Here is a 25,691-nt window from a genome sequence, read left to right as displayed (position 1 = left end):
TGACAAAAGTGTAAAAAATGCATCAGAATTTGTGAAAATGACTCAAGAAATGGTCCAAAAATGCCTCAAACTCACCTAAAACTTTTGCAAATGACAAAAAAAAAAAAATGTCCAAAAAGACTCCAAACTTGCCCAGAACACATACTGAAGCTCATATTGGACATAATAATGAATATTACATGAATCTTTCTCTTCAGTGTTAAATGTTTCAGTTGTAAAGCAGGAAATAAACAGTTTTATGTTAGAAAATTCTCCTGCTGTGTTCATATTTACTGCTTTGGTCTCCGTCTGCAGCTTTCAGTCCTTCATTTTCAGAAGTTGATTCCTGGTTGTCGATCGTCTTTTCTGTCAAACAATAAGAAGAATGAGAGGAAATCACAGAGTGCAGTAATAACTGGGCTCCGGTATGAAGCAGCTTTAAAGCAGTTAACTTTGATTTTCACTCATCAAATCTTAAAATTAGATTTTGTTCTTTTCCTCTCTTCCTTCATGGTGCATCGACAGAGGGACCAGTTTGCACATCAGCAAACTTTATTTCACTGAATTTAAATTTCTTTATTTCATATTTTATGTCTTAAATGCTTTAATTTTTCTCATCTCCAGCCTCAGTTTGAATTATTCTACATATCTGTGTGCAATTTACCCAACCTGTACTGTTTCCAATTCATTTATTGCTAAAGTTTTGATTGTTTTGTTTCCTTTTTTGTTTAAAAACTGAGATTTGAAGTCTTTTCCAGTATTGGGAGCAGTTTGAGCACCATATTTCTCTCAAGAAACCAACTTCAGGACCTTCAACATCTAAACATTCCCTTCAAATCTCTGCTTACCAGAGGACTTAACCGGTTCATGCACGACCTTCACATCTATTGTTTGATTTCATTTATTTCTTGAAAACCTTTCTTTAACACACTTTGAAAATTATCTGTGTATAATCAGGTGCTGTACTAGTATAAAAAATTAGCTTGCTTGTGGTTGTTGTGGTTAGGGATGAGTTTCTGTAGCAATTTTTACCACTGTGTAGTTGAAAAAAACTGTGAAAAAACTTCTGATTAGCAGCCCATGCAGGGGATTTGAAGTCTTTGCCAATATTCTGAGCAGTTTGTGCAACATTCTTCTCTCAGTTTTACCAGGTAACTTAACAGATGCATGCACAACCTTCACATCTATTGTTTCATTTCATTTTTTCTTTAAAAATCTTGTAAAGCACTTTGGAAAACATCTGTGTATGATCTAGTGCTGTACTAGTACAAATATGCAGGAAGATTGAAGTCTTTTCCAATATTCTGAGCAGTTTGTGCAACATATCTACCTCATGAAACCAGCTTCAGGAGCTCCAACATCCAAACATCCACTTCAGATCTCAGCTGTTTTACCAGGCAACTTAACTGGTTTATTCACGACCTTCACATCTATTGTTTCATTTCATTTGTTGTCTTTAACCCTCGTGTCGTCCTGCGGGTCAAAATTGACCTGTTTTAAAGTTTGAAAATGTGGAAAAAATATATGTTTTCATGGTGAAACTTCTGATGTCCACATTTTCGAAATTTTTGGGATATCTTTGAACATGGTTTTGGTGGAAAAAAGGAAATGTTAAAAATGTTTCTTAAGAACATTCACACAAAAAAAACAGCAAATTTCGCTGGATTTTGGTTGATTTTTATGTGAATGTTCTTAAAGAAAATATTAGAAGTCTTACTGATATATATGTAATCACTTTAGATATTTTTAGGATTTTTTTGAAAGATTTTTGCTAATTTTTAAATTTTTTTTTTTTTACTCAATTGTTTTTTATTTTTTGTTGCAGTTTTTGCTGCAGTAAAGTTGAAAAAACTTCCACTCAAAACTCTCTACAGTTTGATTTGCGGCTCATGCAGGAAGTTTGAAGTCTTTTCCAATATTCTGAGCAGTATATGCAACATTTTTCTCTCAACAAACCAACTTGAGGAGCTCCAACATCCAAACATCCACTTCAGATCTCTGTTGTCTCACCAGAGGACTAACTGGTCCATGCACGACCTTCACATCTACGTATTCTGAGCTGGCAGTGAAGCTCAGGAGGACTTACAGGTCGGTCATTTAAAGACAAACAGGACTGAAGCTCTGGGAAACCTGGAGTGTGGAACCACAGCTCTCATACTGATGGATGACTGCAGAACAGTTCCAGGCTAATGAAGTCTCTCTGCTGCTCGGCCATGTTCACACCGTATTATATATTTATACAGTCTAGGGTTTGAATCAGCATTTTCTTTGACATTATTTTGATTTATTGATGCTGCAGTGGAGTTTTTTCTGCAGCTAGATAAACAAAAATAAAGATGCTAACTGGAACCAACCATGGTTCTTCTCGGTGAAGCCATAAAAGAACCATTTGTAGTTTCAAAATAAAAGTTTCTGAGCTCTTAGAGATATCTAAAGAGTGATTACAGAGATTTTAAAGGTATTTCTTTCAACAGGTCTTTAAAGAATCCCCAAAGTACCTCAAAGAACCATCAAATACTTGTTCCTTCATGCATCATAAATTGATGTAATTAAACCCAACTGGCAATGGAACTTTTTTTTTACAGTATGACATCTGAATTCTTGTATTCTAGTGTTATTTGATCAAGTTTGTGGCTAATTACACAGTTTTTTAACATGTAAATATCCTTCATTAAAGCCGACATCTCCAAAAAACTCCAGCAAAATTAGGCTGTTCAAGGAATTTTGAAGTTTTCTGGACTCATCTGGTCCTATTTGGACAACAGGACTTGTAAGAATTTGCATAATTTCTGGGTTTCTTTCATTAGAACACACTGAATATTTTGGGTTCTGGACTGTTGGTCAAACAGAAAAACACGTTACAAGATGAAGAAGAAGAACTGTAATGGAGTTCTGGTGTTTAAAAGACCAAATACTGTCATAGTAGTTATTTTTAGATTACTAGTACTTTATTTTTTACTTTTATACTACATTCCTTGAGTGTTTCCACTATCTTTGCTGCTGTAACGAAGCAAATTTCCCCAATGTAAGATTAATAAAGGCTTATCTCATCTCATTTTATCAGATCTTATCTCGTCTTATCTCATCTTTTCTCATCTAGTACCTTTTATCTTATCTTGTCTCATTTTATCTTGTCTCATCTTAGGTCATCTTATTTTATCTCATCTCATATCTTTTATCTTATCTCACCTTATCTCACTTTGTCTTATCTCATTCCATCTCATCTCATCTTATTTTATCTCATCTCATATCTTATCATCTCATATCTTTATCTTGTCTCATTTTTTCTTGTCTCATCTTGTCATCTCATCTAGTCTTATCTCATCTTATCTCACATCTTTTGTCTTATCTCATTTCATCTTATCTCATCTTATTTTATCTCATCTCATATCTTCTCATCTCAATTTGCCTTCTCTCATTTCATATCTTTTATCTTATCTCACCTCATTTCATCTTATCTCATCTTATTTCATCTTATCTCATCTTGTCTCATCTAATCATCTCGCCTTTTATCTTATCAAATGTTTTCTCATCTTATCTCCTTTTATCTTGTCTCATCTTGTCTCATCTCATATTTTTTATCTTATCATCTTATCCCATCTCATGTCTTTATATCTTATTTTACCTTATCTCATTTTGTCACATCTGATCTCATCTTATCTTTTCTCATCTCACATCTTTATTCTATCTTGTCTCATCTACTTTATATTATCTCATCACATCTTATCTCATCTCTTTTATGTTATCTCATTGTATCTCACTTTATCTCATTTTGTCTTATCTCATCTAGTCTCATCTCATCTTGTCTCATCTCGTTTTATCTCATCTTATATCTTTTATCTAATGTTATATCATCCTCTCTTACCTTATCCCATCTTATTTCATCTTATCTCATCTTATTTTATCTTACCTCATTTCATCTCTTCTATTTTAATTGAGATAATACTCAAGTCTTTCAAACATCCTCAAATTTCAACACGTGAAATTAAGTGCTGAAAGTGGGTTGGTGAGCAATTCTTGAAAAATTGTGTTGCAGAAATTATAGGATATGTGTAGCTAAATTTTCCCTGATATCTTTATAAACGTCCACATTTCATGCTCTAAAATCTTCAGGCAAATCAGAGATGGTGGAGCAGCAAAACGGGACTATTTGAGCTGTGGAATGATGAGGGAAATGGGAGGTTACAGAGGGTCAGAATCTCTCCAGGCTGTTACTAATTGAGTCACTGAGTTCATTCTGCGGTGAACTCGGCTTTCAGACGTCTCCGACCAGAATCTCAGCTTCCTGTTCAGTAAACCGCCACCGTCGTCTCCGAGTGCATCCGTCTCGTGGGTCATCGAGCTCGATGCCGCAGCTAATAAGGCAACTGATTAACGCTGCGAGTGGCTTAAAAGGCAGCTATTAATTAGCGCTGAGTGAACGTATCCCACTTTAGCCAGCCTCCACGAGCACAGCGCTCATTAGTGCACGGAGCTGAAGAACCTGAACTCTGTTTGACCAAGACGTTCTGCGGTGATTAAAACACAACCGTGAGTCTCGTTAGCAGATAAACCGCACAAAGTGACAACACCGAGAGAAGCAGTGACGCAGGAAGTGAGTTAAAAATAACCGACTGAGAGGTTGGAGGAGTCTGTGGGTTCCAGTATCCATAGTACTGTAGTAGTATAGTAGCACAGAACTCCAGAAAAACATGTAGTATGTATGCAAAAATACCACAATGTTCTACTACATCCTCCAGACAGCGACAGATATATGAGCAAGAAAGTCAAAGCTTGAGGGGCAATATTATGAAAAAGTCATGCATTTTAGTTCCCAGCTGACAGGAAACGTTCTAACAACACTGGATAACATCACCTACAAGTTAACGTTTAAGTTAAATGATCAAAGAATGTTTTGAGAATACTTCAAGTGGAACATCTTGCCCTTTTGTTTAGGGAACATGTTACGGAACGTTCTATAAAAAGCCAGCGTTGTGGGAATGCCTTTATATACAGTCTATTGGCTGCAGACTAGCATTAGCATTAGCATTCCCTAGCTAGTTGGCAGCATTTTTAAGGATCGTTGAGAAATATTTCAATATATAGTTTTTGGAATGTATACATGAGGCTCACCCTTTAGAATAATACAATAAGAGAGTAAAAACAGCTAACCTGAAATAACCTGGAGATGCTGGTAAATCGTAGCGTCCTCAGGTTACTACTAGTAACCCAGGATGTTGTATGGTTATTTACAGGTTATTATGCTGTGATTTTTACGGTGGCCGAGAGGTGCAAACCAAATTTACATAATGCAAAACACTTTTACAACCTCCAAGACAAATTTACAAGCGACAAAACACTTTTACAAGTCCAAAAACACTTTTACAAATCCAAATGTAAACGGAAAGGGAATGTCCCAACTCCGGGGTTGAACCGGAAGTGACGACGAGGAGCGGCTAATGCACTCTGTTGGTCTGATCTGTCGGTCTGATCTGCGCCATTTAAACACTCCAAAGACCGACCACACGAAAAACAAAACCGCGTCAATCGGTTCATATGTTCCCCACAAAACGGGCAAAACATCACCCGCTCGCTGTCCGTTGCATTAGCCGCTCCTCGTCGTCACTTCCGCTTCAACCCCGGAGTTGGGACATTCCCTTTCCGGTTACATTTGGATTTGTAAAAGTGTTTTCGGACTTGTAAAAGTGTTTTGTCGCTTGTAAATTTGTCTTGGAGGTTGTAAAAGTGTTTTGCATTATGTAAATTTGGTTTGCACCTCTCGGCCACGTAGATTTTACTGGTTATTGAGATTAAATTGGGCTGTATGTAGAACCTGAACTAAAATGAGTCACCCCTGGTCTAAACTGTCTGTTTTGCAGACAAACTGCAAATAAAACATCTTGAATCTTGAGTCTTTATGCATGCCACATTCATGAAATATCTAGAATGAACAACAATTTGTTTTTTACAGTTTCCGGTTGATAAATGGCTTGATTTTTTGTGCACCTCCTTATCTTTTAAAGAGATTTTAATGTCAGGGATCTTCCTGGTTTAATAAATACAGTTTTAGGTTTAACAGTTAGGTTTTACTCGTTAAAAGAAACATTTTTTATGTATTTTTAACCTCAAAGTTACCACAGATCAGCTGAGACTCTGCTGATCTTATGTTCTTCTCATTTATAAAGCTCATGTCCATCTTGTAATTTTATTTTTTATTTCCTCCTTGGTGCTCGGGAACACAGATGTGACTCCTGTCAGCCACACAGCTGGTCTTTCTGGTGTGTTTTTAGTGTACCTAGTTTATTTTTGTGTGTTTACCGGCTCTGTGAAGCTGCATATTAACACCACTGGAGGTTTTCTCCTCTGAGTCCTGCTGCCGGCCGCTGATAGCTCAGAAATCAGTCTCAGAATTTATTATTTGATTTTTATTTTTCCCTCCGCTGATGCTCAGATTGGACGACACTCGTGTGCTCAGCTGGTCGTCGGTAATCCACAGGAGGGGAGTCGCTTCGGCTGCAGATTTAAAGCTTTCCTCTCAGCGACTATCTGCAGCCATCAGGAGGAAAGACGGGAGGAATATTCCTTTTTTCTGAGCTTGATCTGGTGAAAAGATGTTTCTGATTCCCCCACTGGGCTCCCAGCATGTTTTAAATCAGAGCTGCATGTAGGTGGAGGAGGTCAGAAAAAAGCTTTGATAGAAACATTCAGAGTTTTCACCTGAGAGCCAAAATAGCAAAAGATTACATTAAACTGAGTCTGCTTTAAAATAAACACAACAGAAGCCGCTAAAACCTAATTGAGTTAGTATTTCCTGCTTGAAATAAATCACTTTCAGCTCATATAACTCTCAATATCACATATATGGTGTGTTTAAATCATTTAAACTGTCATTTCTCAGTAATACAATGACTTCAAGGCATATATAGTCCAGATTTTATACTTTTTAAAATTAAAAAAATTGTAATTTCTGGGAAATCATACACTAAATTATGCACTGTTCTTCCTTTAGCTGCACAAATCACTGCAAATACACAAAATTAGACTTAAAATGTGCCCACAGTGACATAAATCTGGTCAATAATTCCCCAAAAATAGTCCAAAATGACTAAAAGTTATCTATAATTTGGCTAAATTGTGTCTGAAATGAGATGAAATCTGCCCAAAATGACTTACGTTTATCCAGAGGTGGATAAACGGTGCACACAAGGATGTGCTGTTGTTACACCTTCTTTCTTTGGCAAGTTTTAGTCATTTTGGACTATTTTTGGATGAACTTTGGTCATTTTGGACGGATTTCACCTGATTTTTGACACATTTTAGGAATTTTTAATACTTTTTGTTCATTTGGGACATTTAGAAAAATATTTTTAAACAAGATTTATGTCATTTTAGACTCATTTTGAGTCTTTGTTTTCTCTGTTTTCTCTATGTTTTCTCTGTATTTTCTCTGTATTTTCTCTGTTTTGTCTGTGTTTCTTCTGTTTCTGTTCACCAGAAGAGCCTTGTTAAGCCCTCAGGTGTGCGGCAGGTTTTTTGTGCAGCTGTTCAGAAACTCTGTCAGACAAACATCTAATTACCATCATGGTTCTGACGTTTCTGCTGACCTGATCGACCCACTTCACAGCAGATCCTCCAAACATCCTTCAGTTACGTCAGACGGAAACTAAATCTGACCCCAGATATGTTTCTTCTAATGCTGTTCTAATACCACAGTGATCAAAGTGCATCAACCCTTAAAACTAAATGAAAACAACAACACACAATAATGTCGAACATGTTGATTCCAATTTTTTTGTCCAGTCAAAAGTCTAGACTCACCTTCTCATTTAATCTTTATCTTCATGACTATTTACATTGTAGATTCTCACTGAAGGCATCGAAACTATGAATGAACACATCTGGAATTATGTAGGAAACAAAAAAAATGTGAAATAAGTAAAAACATGTTTTATATTTTAGATTCTTTGCTTTGATTACTGCTTTGAACACTCTTGGCGTTCTCTGGATGAGCTTCATGAGGTCTTCAGGATGGTTCTCCAACAGTCTTGAAGGAGTTCCAGAGATGTTGTTGGTCCTTCTGCCTTCACTCTTCATCCATCTCATCCCAGACCATCTGGATTGGGTTCAGGTCAGGTGACTGTGGAGGCCAGGTCATCTCCATCATCTCCTTCCTGGTCAGATAGTCCTTCCACAGCCTGGAGGTGTGTTTGGGGTCATTGTCCTGCTGGAGAATAAATGATGGTCCAACTAAACACCAACCCTGATGGGATGTCATGTTGCTGCAGGATGCTGTGGTAGCCATGCTGGTTCAGAGTTCCTTCAGTTTGGAATAAACCCCCAACAGTGACCATCATACCTCCTCCTCCATGCTTCACGGTGGAACCATGCATGTAGAGACCATCCGTTCACCTGGCCTGATTGGTTCAGTCTCCTCTGAACAGTTGATGTAGAGATGATGTGTCTGCTACTAGAACTCTGTGAGGCAAATTGACTTGAATAATTTAGGTCACGATCATACAATTTAATTTCAACAAATATACAAAGGAACTTGCCTAATTTAAATAATAAAGGTCGGACCCTACAATGTTGCTAATTATGTAAATTGACTAATTTAAATACCAATATTAAAACCTTATAATATTATTATGCAAATTTACAGATAGATTTACATTTTTTGAAGTTAAGATCCTACAATATTATTTATTATGTAAATAACTGTTTTAAATAATATGGTCATGACCCTAAATTGGCAAATTTAGATTTTAAGATTAGGACCCTACAATGTTGTTAATTCTGTAAATAAACTAATTTAAATGCCAAAATGAGAACTTTGTAATATTATTATGCATTTTTACAGATAGATTTAAATATTGAAGTTAAAATCCCACAATATTATTTCTTATGTAAGGTTACCAAACTATTTTAAATATTAAGGTCATGACCCTACAATATGATTCAATTTTATTGCTGAGACCCTACAAGATTTTGTATTATACACATTTACCTGACTAATTAAAATATTAAGATTAGGACTATATGATATTATTCATGCAAACATACCTGTGAATGCATCTGCTTTTGTTTATTTATTAGTTTACAGCTCCGCTCTTCACCTGCAGCTGCTGTTATTTAGCGTGACCTTATTAACTCACCTGTCAGGTCATGAGACCTGCAGACCCCCGTTGTGTTCGTATGTTCGTTACACACACAAATGTGGTAAATATCCACAGAAATACTGTAAAACCGGGTCAATAATAAGCATTACGAAGGAGTGTGAACTGAAACAAACGTTTGAACCTGAATGAACTCACAGTAAACGTTGACAGGATGCAGCAGAACGTTCAGATGTGTGTTAACAGTCGCACACAGCAGCATTAAATATTCACACTCATGTTCCAAACACAATGTATATAAATGATGCAGCAGTTGCCACCTGTGAAGCCGGTAAGGTAAAGACTGAATGTTAATCCTGCTCCTTCATGTTTTAATGCAGAGCTGCAGCTTTACTTCTCTTTGTTTGTTCAGAAGCTGCTGTTTGTTCTCGGTATTAACGGAGAGGAAACATCCACCCAAACAGTAAAACAGCAGACTGGAGTCGCTCTTATATGGATTTAATGCTATGATTTTATAAAAATCTGAATCTGAATGTGCACACATGCCTGTAGTTATTTCCTGGAAGTGATTGTGTTCATTTAAGTTGCTCAATTCAGTTCAACTAACCCTCGTGTCGTCCTGCGGGTCAAAATTGATCCGGTTTAAAGTTTGGAAATTTGGAAAAAATATATATATACATTTTCACAGTGAAACTTATATTGTCCACATTTTCAACATTTTTGGGAAATCTTTGAACATTTTTTGGTGTAAAAAAAAGAAATGTTAAAAATGTTTCCTAAGAACATCCACATAGAAATCAACCAAAATCCAGCAAATTTCACTGGATTTTGGTTGATTTTTATGTGAATGTTCTTAAAGAAAATATTAGAAGTTTTACTGATATGCAAGGTTTTGCAAATTTTCAGAAATTTGGGGAATTTTTTTGCTGAATTTTTGGATTTTTTTCAGACAAGGAAACATTATTTTCTGGTGCCTGTAAATGAGGACAACAGGAGGATTAAATATGTTTTATTTGTATAAATGTATGAAAAGAAAACTAATGCAGTTTATTGAATTGAATAAGATGACTACATGAGTAAAAAGAGCACTAAACGTGTTTTCCGTGTGTTTTGTATGTATAGTAATGTCCCTCCTGCCTCAGGCGTGGTGCTGATTTCAGTCTGATATCAACAGATTAGAGTCCAACACAGAACTCATCTCCTCCTTATCGCCGCCTCGCCGTCGCCTCGCAGCTCTTTATTCCCATCTTTGTCTCTCCCGGCGCTTTATTTCCGCGACCAAATGCTGCTTTCGACGGCCGACCTTCTTACTACCGAGGTCATCGATGGAGGAGGCGGAGGGACATCTGTCGACGGAAATGAAACCAAGAGGGTTATTTTTAAATCTGAATTCTTCGAAGGGAGACGGAGGAGCTCAGCCGGACCAGAATCTCTGACTGTCAGAGATGCCGTCAGTCGTTTACGTTCTGATAACAACCGAGTGTACAGATGGTGACGTCCGTCCAACACTTTGGATGACTCACAGTTATTTTGGCGACCAGGAATTTGAGGTAGATTGAGCCTAGATTGAGTCTCAGGTGTTTCTCCCTTTGTCTCAATTTCCCTCCTCTTTTGATCACCCTGATGATGTTCACCAATGTCTTGTCTTCCAATCAGTTTATAAATAGTTTTGTCTGTACAGATGCTGACGTCTGTCCAAGACAGTGGATGTTTGGATGACTCAAAGTTTTGTCTGAAGTAAGAAGCAACAGGGCCTAGATTGAGTCTTTTGTTTTGTTTGGTTTTTTACTATTTTATTTTGTAAAGATTCTTGTCCGAGTGTGTCTCAGGCTTTTGTTAGGATTATTTACCATAAAGATTCCTGTCCTAGTGTATCTTGAGTGTTTTTACTTCCTCCTTTTGTCTCCATTTCCCTTCTCTTTTGATCGTCCTAATGATTTTCACCAGTTTCGTGTCTCCCCAATCAGTTCTGAGTGTATATATTGTTTTGTTTGTACAGATGGTGTTGTCTGTCCAACACTTTGGATGACTCAGTTATTTTGGTGACCAGAGGGCTGAACTATGAAGCAAAACTGAACCTAAATCCAAAGTTTTCAGTGTCAAAAAGACCTTGTCATGATGTTTTTTGTTTGGTTAATTTGCCGTTAAGACTCCTGCACTAGTGTGTCTCTTCTTTTATGTCCTCCCTTTGTCTCTGTCTCCCTCCTCTTTTGATCACCCAGTGTCTTGTTTTCCTAATCAGTGTGTAAATGGCTTTGTCTGTACATATGGTGTCTCTGTTTTCCCTCCTCTTTTGATCACCCTGATGATTTACACTAGTGTCTTGTCTCCCCAGTCAACTCTGAGTGTACAAATAGTTATCTCTGTACAGATGGTGACGTCTGTCAAACACTTTGGATGCTTGGAGGAGTCACAGTTATTTTGGTGACCAGAGGGCAGAACTATGAAGCAAAACTGAACCTAAATCAAAAGTTTTCAGTTTCTAAAAGAACTTGTGGTGGTTTTTGTTCGGTTTATTTGCTGTAGAGATCTCTGCCCTAGTGCGTGTCTAGTGTTTTATGCTCTCCTTTTGTCTTTGTTTCCCTCTTCTTTTGATTGCCCTGATGATTTTCACCAGTGTCTTGTCTTCCCAAAGAGCATCTACATACTTTTGTCTGTACATTTGGTGACATCTGTCCAACCCTTTGGAGGACTTGCAGTTATTTTGGTGACCAGAGGGCTGAACTATGAAACAAAACTTAAGCTAAATCCAACGTTTTCAGTGTCAATAAGAACTTGTCATGGTGGTTAATTGTACTGTAGTGTAATGCACTGCTGGATACCTCAATTTCCTTTGGGATTAATAAAGTATATTTTTTTATTTGATTTGGTTCATTTTTTGTTCAGTTTGTTTGCTGTAAAAATTCCTTTCCTAGTGTGTCGCTTGTGTTTTTATGTCCTCCCTTTGTCTCTGTTTCCCTCCTCTTTTGATCACCCCGATGATTTTCACCAATGTCTTGTCTTCCCAATCAGTTTATAAATAGTTTTGTCTGTGCACGTGGTGACGTCTGTCCAAGACTTTGGATGCTTGGATGACTCACCGCTATTTTTGTGACTAGAGGGCTGAACTAAGAAGAAAGACTGAGCCTCAATCCAAAGTTTTTAGTGTCAAAAGGCCTTGTCATGGGGTTTTCTGTTTGGTTAATTTACTGTTAAGGCTTCTGTCTTAGTGTGTCTCTTTTTTGTGTACTTCCTTTGTCTCCATCTCCCTCCTCTTTTGATCACCTCGATGATCTTCACCAGTGTCTTGTCATCCCAGTTAGTGTGTAAATAGTTTTGTCTGTATAGATGGTGTTGTCTGTCCAACACGTGGTATGTCTGGAGGCCTCACAGTTATTTTAGGGACCACAAGGCTGAACTACAAAGAAAGATTGAGCCTAAATCCAGAATATTTGGTGTCACAAAGAAGTTGTCATGGTGTTTTTTGTTTGGTTTATTTATAAAATGATTCCTGTCCTAGTATGTCTCTAGTGTTTCTACTTCTTACCTTTGTCTCTGTTTCCCTCCTCTTTTGATCACACTGATGATTTTCACCAGTGTCGTGTCTCCCCAATCAGCTCTGAGTGTACAAATAGTTTTGTCTGTACAGATGGTGGCGTCTGTCCAACACTTGGGATGTTTGGACGACTCACAGTTATTTTGGTGACCAGAGGGCTGAACTTTGAAGCAAAACTGAACTGAAATCCAGAAAGTCTTTTAACCAGCTTGGCTAGAGGGGGTTCTGTTCAGACCTAAATGAATTCTTTTTGAATTCTCCCTTGAGGTTATAACTGCAAAAATATCTGATGATATGCTCAAATTTATACAATTATTGGTGGCCTTTTTTTCTTTTTTGCAGAATCGAATAATTTTTTCACATCTTGACAGTTTGACACCAATATGTGGTTCGGATGTTTAGAAACTTCTGTAGTACTTCAACAAAACAATATTTAGCAAATTCTTTATATGAATTTAATCCATTTTCTCTGGACTTTTACATGATTTTGTCACTTCTTTCAAATGAAAAATGATATTTTTAGTCTCAAGACAGACTCATGTTGGTATAAGAGCACACGATGATTCTTTAAGCCTCTGAATCATCAATATTATAATTTCCTATGAATAAATGTTGAGCAATTAGCCCTTTAATGTCCTTCACTCTACTCCAGAGCAACAGGATTGTAGAGCTACTTAATCAAGCTGTGCCATTACAGTAATGGAAAATGTAAACTATAAGTTGCCATGGGAACCTACATGTATCTAATTAGTGATGTAGAAAGTGTCTAAATTTATAAATGTTGAAAAAACAGTCTACAAAAATGATCTATTTTGGGGTATCTGTAAATAGTTATCAATAATAATCTCAGCTACCAGAATCCAGTCATGACTTTGTGAACTGTTGTGCAAAAATATGTGTTTTAACAGCATCATTCTTGTCTTCAGCTCCAAAACGCATACATTTTTCCAGTTTTTAACCATATTTTGGAAAAAAACAAGCCCGTTTTATTTTGTAAATCCTCTCCTGTTAAATCATGTCTCTTGTGTTTTTACTACTTCTTTTTGTCTCTGTTTCCCTCCTTTTTTTAAATGTCCATCCGTTTTTGTCAGTTCATTCACTATGTTTAAAAAAACATCTTAAGGTATCAGAATAAAGTAATCAATAATAATCCTCACTGCCTGAAATCAGTTGTGACTTTCAATCATGTCTCTTGTGTTTTACTATCTCCCTTTGTCTCTGTTTCCCTCCCTTTTTAAAATGTCCAATCGGTTTTGGTCAGTTCATTCACTATGTTTAAAAAAAGAGCCTATTTTAGGGTATCAGTATAAAGTTATCAATAATAACCTTCACTGCCTGAATCTAGTTGGGACTTTGTGAACTGTTTTGCAAAAATAAAATTGCATTTTTACAGTGTCATTCTTGTTTTCAACTCCAAAAAACATCAAATTTTCCAATTTTTAACTACAATTTTGAACAAAAAAAACACTCCTGTTAGATTCAGTTTACCCCAGCATTCCCCAACAAGGGAGCGTTTCTTTAACACCAGACAGCTGGAGTGATTTCACATTTATCACACACTTCTTCCTCTCCTCTGCAGTGCAGCTATTATCCTATTTATTGCTGTCAGTGTGAATCGCTGCTCTTTGCTGTTTGCTCTCTTACTGTTGGACGTATCAAATCAATGCCGAGAGTTCGGAGATGCACCAAAGTCGTCTCGGATGAGTGATGCTGAGACAGAAATGATCGATCAGTTCCACCTCTGATCAAGCAGGAGAGAGGAAAAGGAAAAGCATGTGAAGCAGTGAAATAAACCAAAGTTTTCAAGGTTGGATTAGCCTCACCATCCTCTCTGAGGTAAAGATCTGTTGGTGGCAAATTTAAAAGAGGAGGGAAATTGAGACAAAGGGAACAAGTAAAAGCAGAAACTTGATGAGCACTAGGAGACTAAGCAGGAGAAAAAACAGAAGAAACTGATAAAGACAAAACTGTTTATACACTCGTAGGTGAAACTAAGCAGGGTAATTAAAAGAGGAGGGAAACAGAGACAAAGGTAGGAAATAAAAACACAAACTCGATGAACGCTAGGAGAGTAAATTTTGAGTGTACAAGGCAGTTTCATTGGGGAGATTAATTAAATAAGAGGTGGAGAAAGTGATTAACTGCATTTATTTCACATGTTCAGTGAGGTTTATGGTGAAGGTTGAGGAATATCTTGTAAATTTTTCTACTAATAAAGACTATTATCTCCACTTCCAGAGGAATTTGGACCATCTAATCAAGAACTTGTGTATATATTTTTTTGTTACTTTTCTGATGATATTTCTTAAATGTTTCTACTATCATTTCTGCTGCTGTAACACTGCAAATTCCATCACTTTGGGATTGATAAAGGCTAATCTTATTGATTAGACCAAGGAACATCTATTCAATTCAATTCTCTTTTATTTATACTGTATAGTGCAGATTTACGACATATGTCATCTCACAGCTTTTAGCATAGTGAGGCAGAGACCTTACAAATTATAACCAGAGAACAGAAAACCCAACAAAACAAAGTTGTTTTTGATCAAGATATGTCGTTCAACATATATGTTTTCTTTCATCTGTGTAATATTGTAAAAATCAGAAACATCTTGTCTCAGAGTGATGCTGAGATACTAGTCCAAGCATTAATAACTTCTAGGCTGGACTGTGGTGATTCCTTATTATCAGGATGTCCAATAATCCTCTTAAAAACCTCCAGCTGATACAAAATGCTGCAGAGTTCAGACAGGAACCAGTAACAGAGATCATGTTTCTCTCATATTAGCTTTTCTTCACTGACTCTTTGTGAAATCCAAGATAGACTTTAAAATCCTGCTGCTAACATATAAAACTCTTAATGACCAAACACTTACTGTTCGTTATCATCCTGAGAGATCCCTTCTCTCTCATAGTGCAGGTTTCATATGTGCATGCAGAGTTTCATCTGAACTGTTGGGACAAAATGTATGAATGAAACATCTTTGTTTAGAAAATGTGCTTTTTTTTTAGCATGTGTCCAACTTACACCAGCTAAAAAAAAAGATGCTTTTGTCTAAGGTTAAACAGGGATATTTAGAGTCTAGACACCATTTTGCATCTGGTGAAACTGAAGATGTAGAAAAGTTGCATTAATCTGTCAACCTGAAGGTAAATTGGTCATTTTTGTTATGTTTTTAAAGAAGAAAATGCACCAAATTTGGCACCAATACATTAAAAGTGAATATTGTCTGGTTTTATACCATTACAAATTCAACATCTTTGAGTTTTCAGCTGCTGGTTGGAGATAAAAGAGTAATTTGAATATGTTAATTTGGGTTTTTTTCACCATTTTTCACACAAAGAGCCACAGTGATGACAAGCAGCTGTTATAGCTGACATTCAGTGATTCAGCATTCTGATAAATCACCTCATAAATCCATTTACATGGAGAAATCTGGCTTCTAATCAGGACAGAGCAGCCAAAGACATTAATATTCTGAATCCCGACACCTGCAGGTGGAGGTAAAAGGCCTGATATTGCTTAAAAAATTACCACAATGACGCAATTTATCAGCTGGCTGTTTATCCGCTGTAAAAAACAGAAAAAAAATACTCAGATTTGAAGCTTTCTGACTGTCCATGAATGTATCATGTGAGTTGTGTGGTTCCATCAGGAAAAATAGCCAAAAGTAAGTTTAATCTTTGTAATATTTTGTCAGAATCACTTCATTCTACGTGTCTGTGTTCAAATTCAACACAAATTAATTTAAACACTAATAAAAAATTCTGCTCGACCGTTTTTGATTTGACTGAAACTTTAATAGCATAAAATATGGATATTTATAAATTTGTGAAATTTTAGCTTGAGATATCCAACCTTTTTTTGAGGTTTTTTTTTTTTTTTTTGCCCAAATAACCCACAGACCAACAGAATAACCCACTTTCTTCTCACATTAAAATTTGAGGCTGTTTGAACAACAGTATCTCAGAAACTATTAAAGATAAAAACATACATTTTTCACTGTTTCTTATCATGTCTTTGATTCAGATTGTAAAAAAATTTTAAGTTTAGATTTGATAAATGTTCCTGTTTTTATAGTTTCTGGCTGATAAATTGTGTCATTTTGGTAAATGAAAAAAAGATAAACATTTCAAATCTGCAGCAGGTTTAGTAATAAAAGTGTTAACAATCTGCAAAAAGTAGTAGAACGAACACATGAATGTGTATTATGGATGTTTTCTTTCCATTGTCTATTCTGTTTTAACATAAAATATGTATATTTAGAGAGATATTTGTGAAATTTTGGCTTCATATATCAAATAACTCCCAATTTAATTAAAAGAAAACCCTCCGACTGACCCATTTATAGCATGTTTTTTTTCAAATATTACTATTATTTGTATTTTGAGGCTGTTTGAACAATATCTCAGAAACTATTAAACATAAAAACCTGAAATTTTCTCTGTAATTTCTCATCATGTTATTGACTCAGAATCTGCAATAATAAAAAAAAAAACTGAGCTATTTAGTCACAATGACCAGAAATGTGTTGACAGGAGAGAAGATGAGGCCTTCAACCCCAATAACACCAAACCTACTGTCAAGCACGGTGGTGGCAGTATCATGCTCTGGGGCTCACATTTAAATTTGACACTATATTTAAATAATATCTCAGGAACTATTAAAGATAAAAACCTGAAACTTTCACTGTTATTTCTCATCATGTCATTGATTCAGAACCTGTAATATTACAATAAACAATCTCTATTTATAGGTGAGTTGAAATATGGGGGGGGGAGTCGTCAAGAAAAGTCTCATCTTTGAGCTTAAATCAACAAAAAAATTGATAATCCATAAGTCACCTAGTGATATTTTCTGACATGTAGCTGCATGTCACAATAATACAAAAGTAAATATATAGAATACAGTTTAATATGAAATAATAGGTCACAAACATGAAAAAAAAATTCCTTTTTGATGTTTTAATTCACTTTGGATGTCACATATTCAAAAAAACCTGCTGAAAGTGGGGAAAAAAGAAAAATATCTCCAAAATTATTCGATTTATGAAGCGAAAATTTCCCAGATAGCATTTTAAATATCCATAATTTATAATAAAAAAGTTAGAATCTATCAAGAGATGTTTTAGCAGAAGGAACCTGAAGATTTGAAACAAAATTATCCAAAAAAAGTAGTGTAAAGAGATTTAATTAGATCACATAAACACACTAAACACACATTGAATTGAGTTTTTATCATTACGATCATACAGATTCAAACATTTTGCTTATTTTTTCAAACACTCTCTTCATAATTTCCAGTAAAAACAGTCCAGAGACACTTCAACTGATGTCTTTTTATTGACTTTAGATGCTGAATTAAAGCCACTTTACTGGACATGCAAACTACGAATCCACCGAGCAGAGAAAACTTCAGAACAACAGCCGTCTGACTGCGACAACACACTTAAAGCCACTTTTCAAACTGGCAGTTACTACAAAACACAACAGACCAGCAGCTCTCCAGGGCTAAATAATCACTCACACATTCAGCAGTGTGTTGGTGGGAGTTCTGCACCGCCAATAAACACCGTAATCATCTAAAAATATCATATAAAACCCAGTCGATCTGAAGCGTGAGTCACTCTGTGAGACTTTATTACGATAATTGTGTTTCCCTGATTGCAAACCCTCCTGCAGGCAGTGCATGAACACACACAAACACACACACACACAGAGTACAGACACACACACACACACACACCATATAGGAAATAAACATTTTAAAATCACAGCCACAGTTTTCACATTACAGGTTACAAAGAAAAGAACTTCATATTTAATCCAACACCAAGTTAAACGCCAAGGAAATAAAGTCTTGCAGATCAGATTTGACCATTTTAACTTTTAAAACTGAGGCAGATTCATTTAAATATCACAGAAAATGTTTATTTCAGTCAAAAAAAAAGCACCAGATTTGGCCCACGTGTCCACCACAGGAAGGTTTTTAAACCTTTTCTGCACTTTGTGACTGAACGTTTTCATTAAATATGAGCTGACAGTAGAGCAATAAACGATTGTACCAACTTTTTAAAAATGTTATCTGCTTCTCATGAATACAACTGAAGTCAGATGGAATTATTGTGCTTTATGTTTTATTACTGGTTGTGCAGATCCTTGTTTTTTCTCTGTATGCTGCTGTTTTATTTTGAAATTGAGACATAAATATGCATCTTGCCTGCAAGAACTGCTGGTAACTGTCATTTTTCACCATTATCTTTCCCTGTTTCCATTAATTTACATGTTAATTGTCAGAAGAAACAGAGTTAATAAAGAATATAATGCTGCTGCTTTTATTTTGAAATTTAGACATAAATATGCATCTTTACACTGGTGTTAACTGTCATTTTTCACCATTATTTTCTCTGTTTTTGAAATTGCAGCTAATATCCTGTCAAACTATACAAAGAAAAGCATTAATTTACATGTTAATTGTCAGAAGAAACAGGTGAAATAGAGTATAATGTGAATAATGCTAATTAAAGGCTGCTAGCAGGGGTTAAATCATGAGAATTGTGGAGCGTTTCAGTCTTTCTTAGTTAATTGATTCGCTTAACGAACCACAAACTCCACTTTTATCTGCTTCATTTCTATCTGCAGGCAGCTGCAGCTTCCAGAGATGCTCTGATAAACAGACTTAAGAGTTAAATATTTTGTAGCGTTTTTTTATCCTCCTGTGCAGCAGTAAACCTAATTTTTGGGAGCGTTAAAGCACTTCTAAGACGTGGACGACCTCTGCATTCATTTATATATATTGATTATTTTTCATCTTTTTTCAACTTTTTTCTTGTTGCAGCTCAGCACAGACTCAAATCCAGCTGCCTTCACGGTTAAATAAAACTGCAATACGTTAAAACATAAATTAATTTTGTGCGGTAATTGCACCGAGAAATCCAACGTCAGTGTCGACATGCAGCACATTTCATAAAAATAAACCAACACGGTCACCGTACATCGATATTTACAGAAATAAAACATCTAGAGCTCATGTTTAAACCCACACACTACATAAAAGAATAAAAAGTCCTCATATATTTACACAGTAAACGTAGCAGCAGGAAGCTAACGTCATCGAACACTGTCTACACAACTGAGGTGCTAACGTGTTAGCATGGGTTAGCATGGTGGAGCCGAGAATTTGCTGAGACACATGGAGGCTGGTGGCTTCAGTTAAAGGGTCAGCTGACTTCTGGGACAAATTTATGGAAGCAAATAATCCCCGTAGATAATTAAATATATAAGGAACTGAATAACACCCAAGAAGGGATCATTGGCAACAAGAAATGTCTTGATTGACGCAGCTTTCAGTCACTGCAGTATAAAATGATTCAAAGTTGAACTAAAGTTGAAATGTAAAATTAAAAACTAACACTTCAAATTACTTATATTTAGGTTTTTCAGTAATTTGTGCGTTCAACTTTATTTTTTGTGAACATATTCAGCCCCATACCATCAAACTCCTACCTCCGTTCATCACTGTCAGGACTATGCTTTAATCCTCCTGTTGTCCTCATTTACAGGCACCAAAAAATATTGTTTCCTTGTCTGAAAAAAAATTCAGCAAAAAAATTCCCCAAATTTCTGAAAAATGCAAAACTTTCAGGAAGAAAATTCCAATAATTCCTTAAAAGTTTCCCTTAAAAGTATTATTTTTAAAAACAATCCCCCAAATTTGGCAAGAAAATTCTTGGAAATATTTTCAAAAATTGAATAAAAATCTTCAAAAAAAATCCTAAAAATATCTAAAATGATTCCATATATATCAGTAAAACTTCAAAAAATTCATTTTTTGTTAATGTTCTTAAGAAACATTTTTAACATTTTAACATTACTTTAGGAGAACAGCTGCAGCCATGATTAGTGGTACCTCCTGATTACTGCTGCAGCTGCGTTTCCACTGACTTTTAATTAATCTCTCTGGATCTTTTTCCATCTTTGAAGTCTTATAGTCACATTTTTTAGTTCTTTTCCACATGGAGCCATGATGAAAACATATATACAGCCAATAGATCCAAAACTGAGAAAGTTCTAACTGTTCACACCTCATTTTAGAACCATTTTTAAGCCATTAGTCTGAATAAAAATGACCAGTTTCTGGGATCGCAGGTGTTTTCACTTCAATTACATCAAGTTTCCACTTTGGAGCCTAAATTTTCAATACAGTCTTTCTAAAATGTATATTTTGGATCAATCATAAGAGGAAATATTCAACTGTTCAACTCAGAAATAATGACATTTTTGGGAGGTGATCCAATTTTTATTGTATACTGTATATATACTCAATTCCTTATAATGTTAAAATCTTATTGTTATTATTTGCTTCCATGTAAGTTCCCCAAAAATGGTGTAATCCTTGACAAAACACTACTAAAAATACAGTAAAAAACTACAACTCTGTTTTTTTTGTTTGTTTTGTTTTGCTTTAGAAGATGACAATGATAACACTGACAATCATTTAAAAATATATATATATACTGCTGATGATACTACTAAATGTGGTTCGTCTATGAACTCACTGTTCTCAAAAGATTCACATTGTACAGTAAATGTAAAGTTAACGTCAGTGTTGCTCGCACTAACCTGCAATATTTATGCAATGCACTGAATAAAATATATGAATAATGAATAATCCCCTGATGGTAAATGTGCCACTATGACATTAAAAGATACTTTAAGAATTACCAAAGAGACTGATCTGATCACAAGAAGCAGAAATGTGAAGATGTGGCGTCTTCAGTGCATCACAGGCGATAAACTCCGACCTGAGAATCTTCTAAATTAAACTGCACTGATGATGTCGTTAAGCCTCGTGTCGTCCTGCAGGTCAAAACTGACCCGTTTTAAAGTTTGAAAATGTGGGAAAATAAATATATTTTCACAGTGAAACTTCTGATGTCCACATTTTCAGCATTTTTAGGAAATCTTTGAACATCTTTTGGTGAAAAAAACATTTTTTAAATGTTTTTTAAGACATTCACAAAAATTTTTTGGAAGATTTTTTGAAAATATTTACAAGAATTTTCTTGTCAAATTTGGTGGATTTTTTTAAAATAAAACTTTTAAGGGAAGCTTTTAAGGAATTATTGGAATTTTCTTCTTGAAGGTTTTGCAAATTTTCAGAAATCTGAGGCATTCTTTTGCTGAATTTTTGGATTTTTTCAGACAAGGAAACTATTTTTTTTTTGGTGCCTATAAATGAAGACAACGGGAGGTTTAAGTTTGACTCTGTTTACGACTGTGTGCTTCTCACTTTTTTCGATTATTCTGCCTTTTTAAAGATTACAGAGCATGGTCACTAATGCTAAAATGTCATTATGTTCTCCCACGTGATGCACAGACGTGTCAAAATTTAGTTTGGACGCCAGCGTAGATGTTGGAAAAGAAAAATGTCACTGTTTACAGCCAAATAATGATGTATTTGTGCTTGTGTTGGTCTGATGTAGGCGATGTTCCACTTCAGAAACTTGAGGCAGGTGTTAAGTGGTGCAAGCATTTACAGGATCGGCCCTTTCTAGTCTTTATGTTTTGTTTGTGATGTTGAATCCAACAGCTTTGACCACAATGTTATCTCCAAGTGCACCAAGGCAAATAGTCGTTACTGGATATCACTCTGGTTTTATGTAGGAACAATGGAGGTTTGCTGTTGGTGTGTACAGTGAATTTTACCTTGTTGATGGTGATGTTATCTAGGGTAAGCTTGCTTCTCAACTAAAAAATTGTGCTTGATGCTGCTCCGACCCCAAGAGTTCAAACAAGACAAGAATAAATAGGTAAATGGGCAAAGAACGGAGAGCTGCACACTTTTTGGAGGTTTTTGGGCCAAAACGTCGACATTAACGAGCTGAAAAGGGGCCTTCAGGTGCACTGTAAAAAAAAAAATCCCTTGAAAAAACTGAAAATCTAGAGTCAAGGGTGCCAGATAAAAACTGTAAAAGCAGAGTACTAGTATAATGTTAAACATATATATGTATGTGTGTGCAAAAATAGAACAGGAAGTAGAACAATCTGTGTTTTTTTTGTTGCCGTGTATGCTGAATGTAACGTTTTTGATGGTGATGTTAGGAAGGAGTTGACTGATACTCTGCTAAAAAAATTGGCACTTGTCCTTTATGAGTTAAGTACCTACCTTGCACTGGGTACTTTTTGTCAGTCAGAGACAGCTCAAAAAGTGGTTCTACAGGGTTGGTTCTTGTGGTCGGAACATGCTTAAAGGGTTGGGCTGAACTAGTCTCAGTTTGCCAGACCGTTCCATAACGTAGAATGGTCTGACTGCACCTCGCTATCATGCTGCTGTAGGTGGTAAAAAGTCTGGCTTGTTTGTGTTTCTTTACAATCATCACAGTAGTTGTAGGCAGCGCTAAGCAAAGGATGTTAACCCTAACCTTAACCCTAACCCTAACCAATTCGACGGTGAATTATGCTGGAATATTTGCATGCAAAGAGGGAAAAACTGCCATTAAAATGAAGAATCCACCCAAACTGCACAATCCAAGCAAAACTTGAAAGTGTCAGTCTGGTGAGTTGCTACCTGGAGGTAAGAAAATGGTAACATGCAGATCAAGCCACCTGCAATACGTGTCCAATGGCAGGATTATACCTTCATGCTACATCCGGTTTGTCAGACTTGAGACTCAAAAACAACCTGACGAGATCCAGTCTGCTGTTTGTATTTTGAGAGCAACACAGTAGAAGGTAAAGATCTTCAAATGAAACATAAAAGTCCAAGAACTCCAAGAAACTTCTGAACATCTTACAAGATAGACATCAGACGAATTGTCTGTTCCTCTGTCATCAAAGCAGACTTGGGTTTTCCTACATTGGACTTTTATTCAGATTCCTACACATTCCACAACTTGTTGATATTTACACGTTCTCCTGCTGACTGTTTCTTGTAGGTTTGTCTTCGAAACTAACTGTCGTATTGTTAGTCGTAGGCCGATCCGACTCCTCTTCACCTGTCGGATGATCGGTTTTCTTTCCGTTAATCTCCTGATGGCCTCCTCCATTCTGCTTCTCCTCGATTGCAGGTACCAGGACGGTTCTCTTCGCCTTTTCCTCGGTTCCGTTGCTCTTGTTCTGGGTGCAGCGGACGTCTCGGATGGTACCAAAGCCGGGGTGGAGGGTCGACAGCGTCCTCTGGTTCCCCTCCAGTCGTTGGCATCGGTAGAGGCCCCTGAACGCCGAGCGGAACTTCTGGGACATGGCGTTGTAAATCACCGGGTTTATGGCGCTGTTGGCGTAGATGCAAATCCGACAGAAGAGCAGGAACCAGGCGTCCAGGTAAGGAGTGGACACGAAGGAGTTGATCAGAACCAGAGTCCGGTAGGGCATCCAGAGCAGAGCAAACAGGATCACGACCACAGCCAACATCTTAGTCACCTACAGGGAGGAAGCAGAAATACAGGAAGTTAGAATTACATTCAAGTTAAGTTAGAGGTTTGTATGAATAAAACCTGAAGTTTAGAACTGTCCATGACTTTAATGAACCTCCTACCACAAAAGATTTACATTGATCACATTTATTTTTTAGACAGATTAGGATGCACTGTTAACTTTATGCAGATGATCATACAGAATTCTGCTGTATTTTCCAAACCAGATTACTCAATCAATCCTTCACACACAGAGAAGCAGCTGGTATCATCTTAAAGAGGAAGTTCTTCTGTTTCATTTAATATATGGTTCTTTACAAAACAAGCAAAACTTTGTGAATTATTCCACGAGAAGCAGGAGATCTTCTCTCTTCCCTCTTCCACATAAATTTAAACACGATTCAGACAGAAAAGAAGAAATGCACATCAAAAAAATACTGTAAAAACTGAAAATATCAGCAAATATCTGTTTAAATATCTGAAATTTTACACGTTTCTTCATGATAAAGACAGAAAAATACTGAAAAAATAGCATTCTGTTAATGATTTAATATATCCGATAGAAGCTGTAAAATAACAGCAAATTTTTTCAGTGTGCATCCAGTTGTTCCCATACAATCTATGAAAATGTGAAACACTTAGAGTAATTTTCTTTTTCCATCTTGTTTTTTTTTACATTTTAAGCTTTTTTTGGACAGTTGCAATGAAGAGAGACATGAAATGAGACTCACTAATGCACCATAGACATTTACTTTATTCAATTTATGCAACATTCCCATCAGACAGGAGTCTTTCTCCTGGTTACCACTAAAAACCACGTCCAGTCCTCTCCTTCTGGCTCCAGAAATCCATCAGCACATTCTGTAGTTTTGATAAATATTCCTAAACCTGAATCCTCCACAGTGTTCCAGACAGTCGCTGGTTTACATTACGGTCCTCAAATAGTCGAGGCTGACGTAGAAAATCAACAAACCCGGCGTGCAGAAGCATGGCTGTGATTCATCATCATTAGCTGTGATTGTTGGTGATTACTGGAGTCCTTATTTGAGCGATGGAGCGTCGCCGGGCTGCAGATTGTGTTAAAGAGAGTGTGACACGCTAATTAATATGTTGAGAGCAGCTAAGAGATGCTTAACTGGAGCACATCGCCTAATTGAGTCATTTGTGAGGTTAAAAACAAAGAGGAGGCCGAGAGACGAAATTAAATAATAAAGAGAGGAAGCAGTGAATCAGCGAAAACAGGAGCAACCACAGAAGAGAGGAGAAAAATTAGATTTATGAAAGTGAAACGTGTTGCAAGATGTACAAAAACTGTATTTTGTATGTCAGACATTATAGTGGATTTTTGCATTTAGACTGTCAGCAGCAAAACAAAAAGACACAAAAGTACAAGAACTTAATGAACAAACACAAACTTTTACCTTCATACAATGAATATTTTATTGGTATTTTAATGTTTTACGTTGGTTTTGAGGCGTTTTATATTCAACACGGTAATAAAAACAACAGCAACGTCCAACCTAGAATGTCAAAGTGTCTCATCAGGAAGATGTTTCTTTGTACTCTGACAATTTTTAATTTAATTTTTTTTAATTTTTCTTAGTCGTTTTCGATGGACTGAGTCTTTTTAAACCATTTTTTGAATCATTTTAAACAACAGGAAATCTT

General features: G+C 36.2%; 1 protein-coding gene across 1 annotated transcript in view; it reads right to left on the bottom strand.

Moving 5' to 3' along the window:
- Positions 1-17,928: 17,928 nt before the first annotated feature.
- The window catches only part of trhr2 (thyrotropin releasing hormone receptor 2), a 31,502-nt gene continuing 23,739 nt past the window's right edge, over positions 17,929-25,691 (bottom strand). The window contains exon 6 of the mRNA XM_023269731.3: positions 17,929-24,030. Coding sequence (XP_023125499.1) covers positions 23,515-24,030 — 516 coding nt within the window. The 3' untranslated portion in view covers positions 17,929-23,514. The remainder of the gene's footprint in view (positions 24,031-25,691) is intronic.

The sequence above is a fragment of the Amphiprion ocellaris genome, chromosome 3 (genome assembly GCF_022539595.1).
Source record: "Amphiprion ocellaris isolate individual 3 ecotype Okinawa chromosome 3, ASM2253959v1, whole genome shotgun sequence".
Classification (NCBI taxonomy): Eukaryota; Metazoa; Chordata; class Actinopteri; family Pomacentridae; genus Amphiprion; species Amphiprion ocellaris.
Note: the sequence above shows the minus strand (reverse complement) of the source record. Positions and strands in the feature narration are given on the sequence as shown.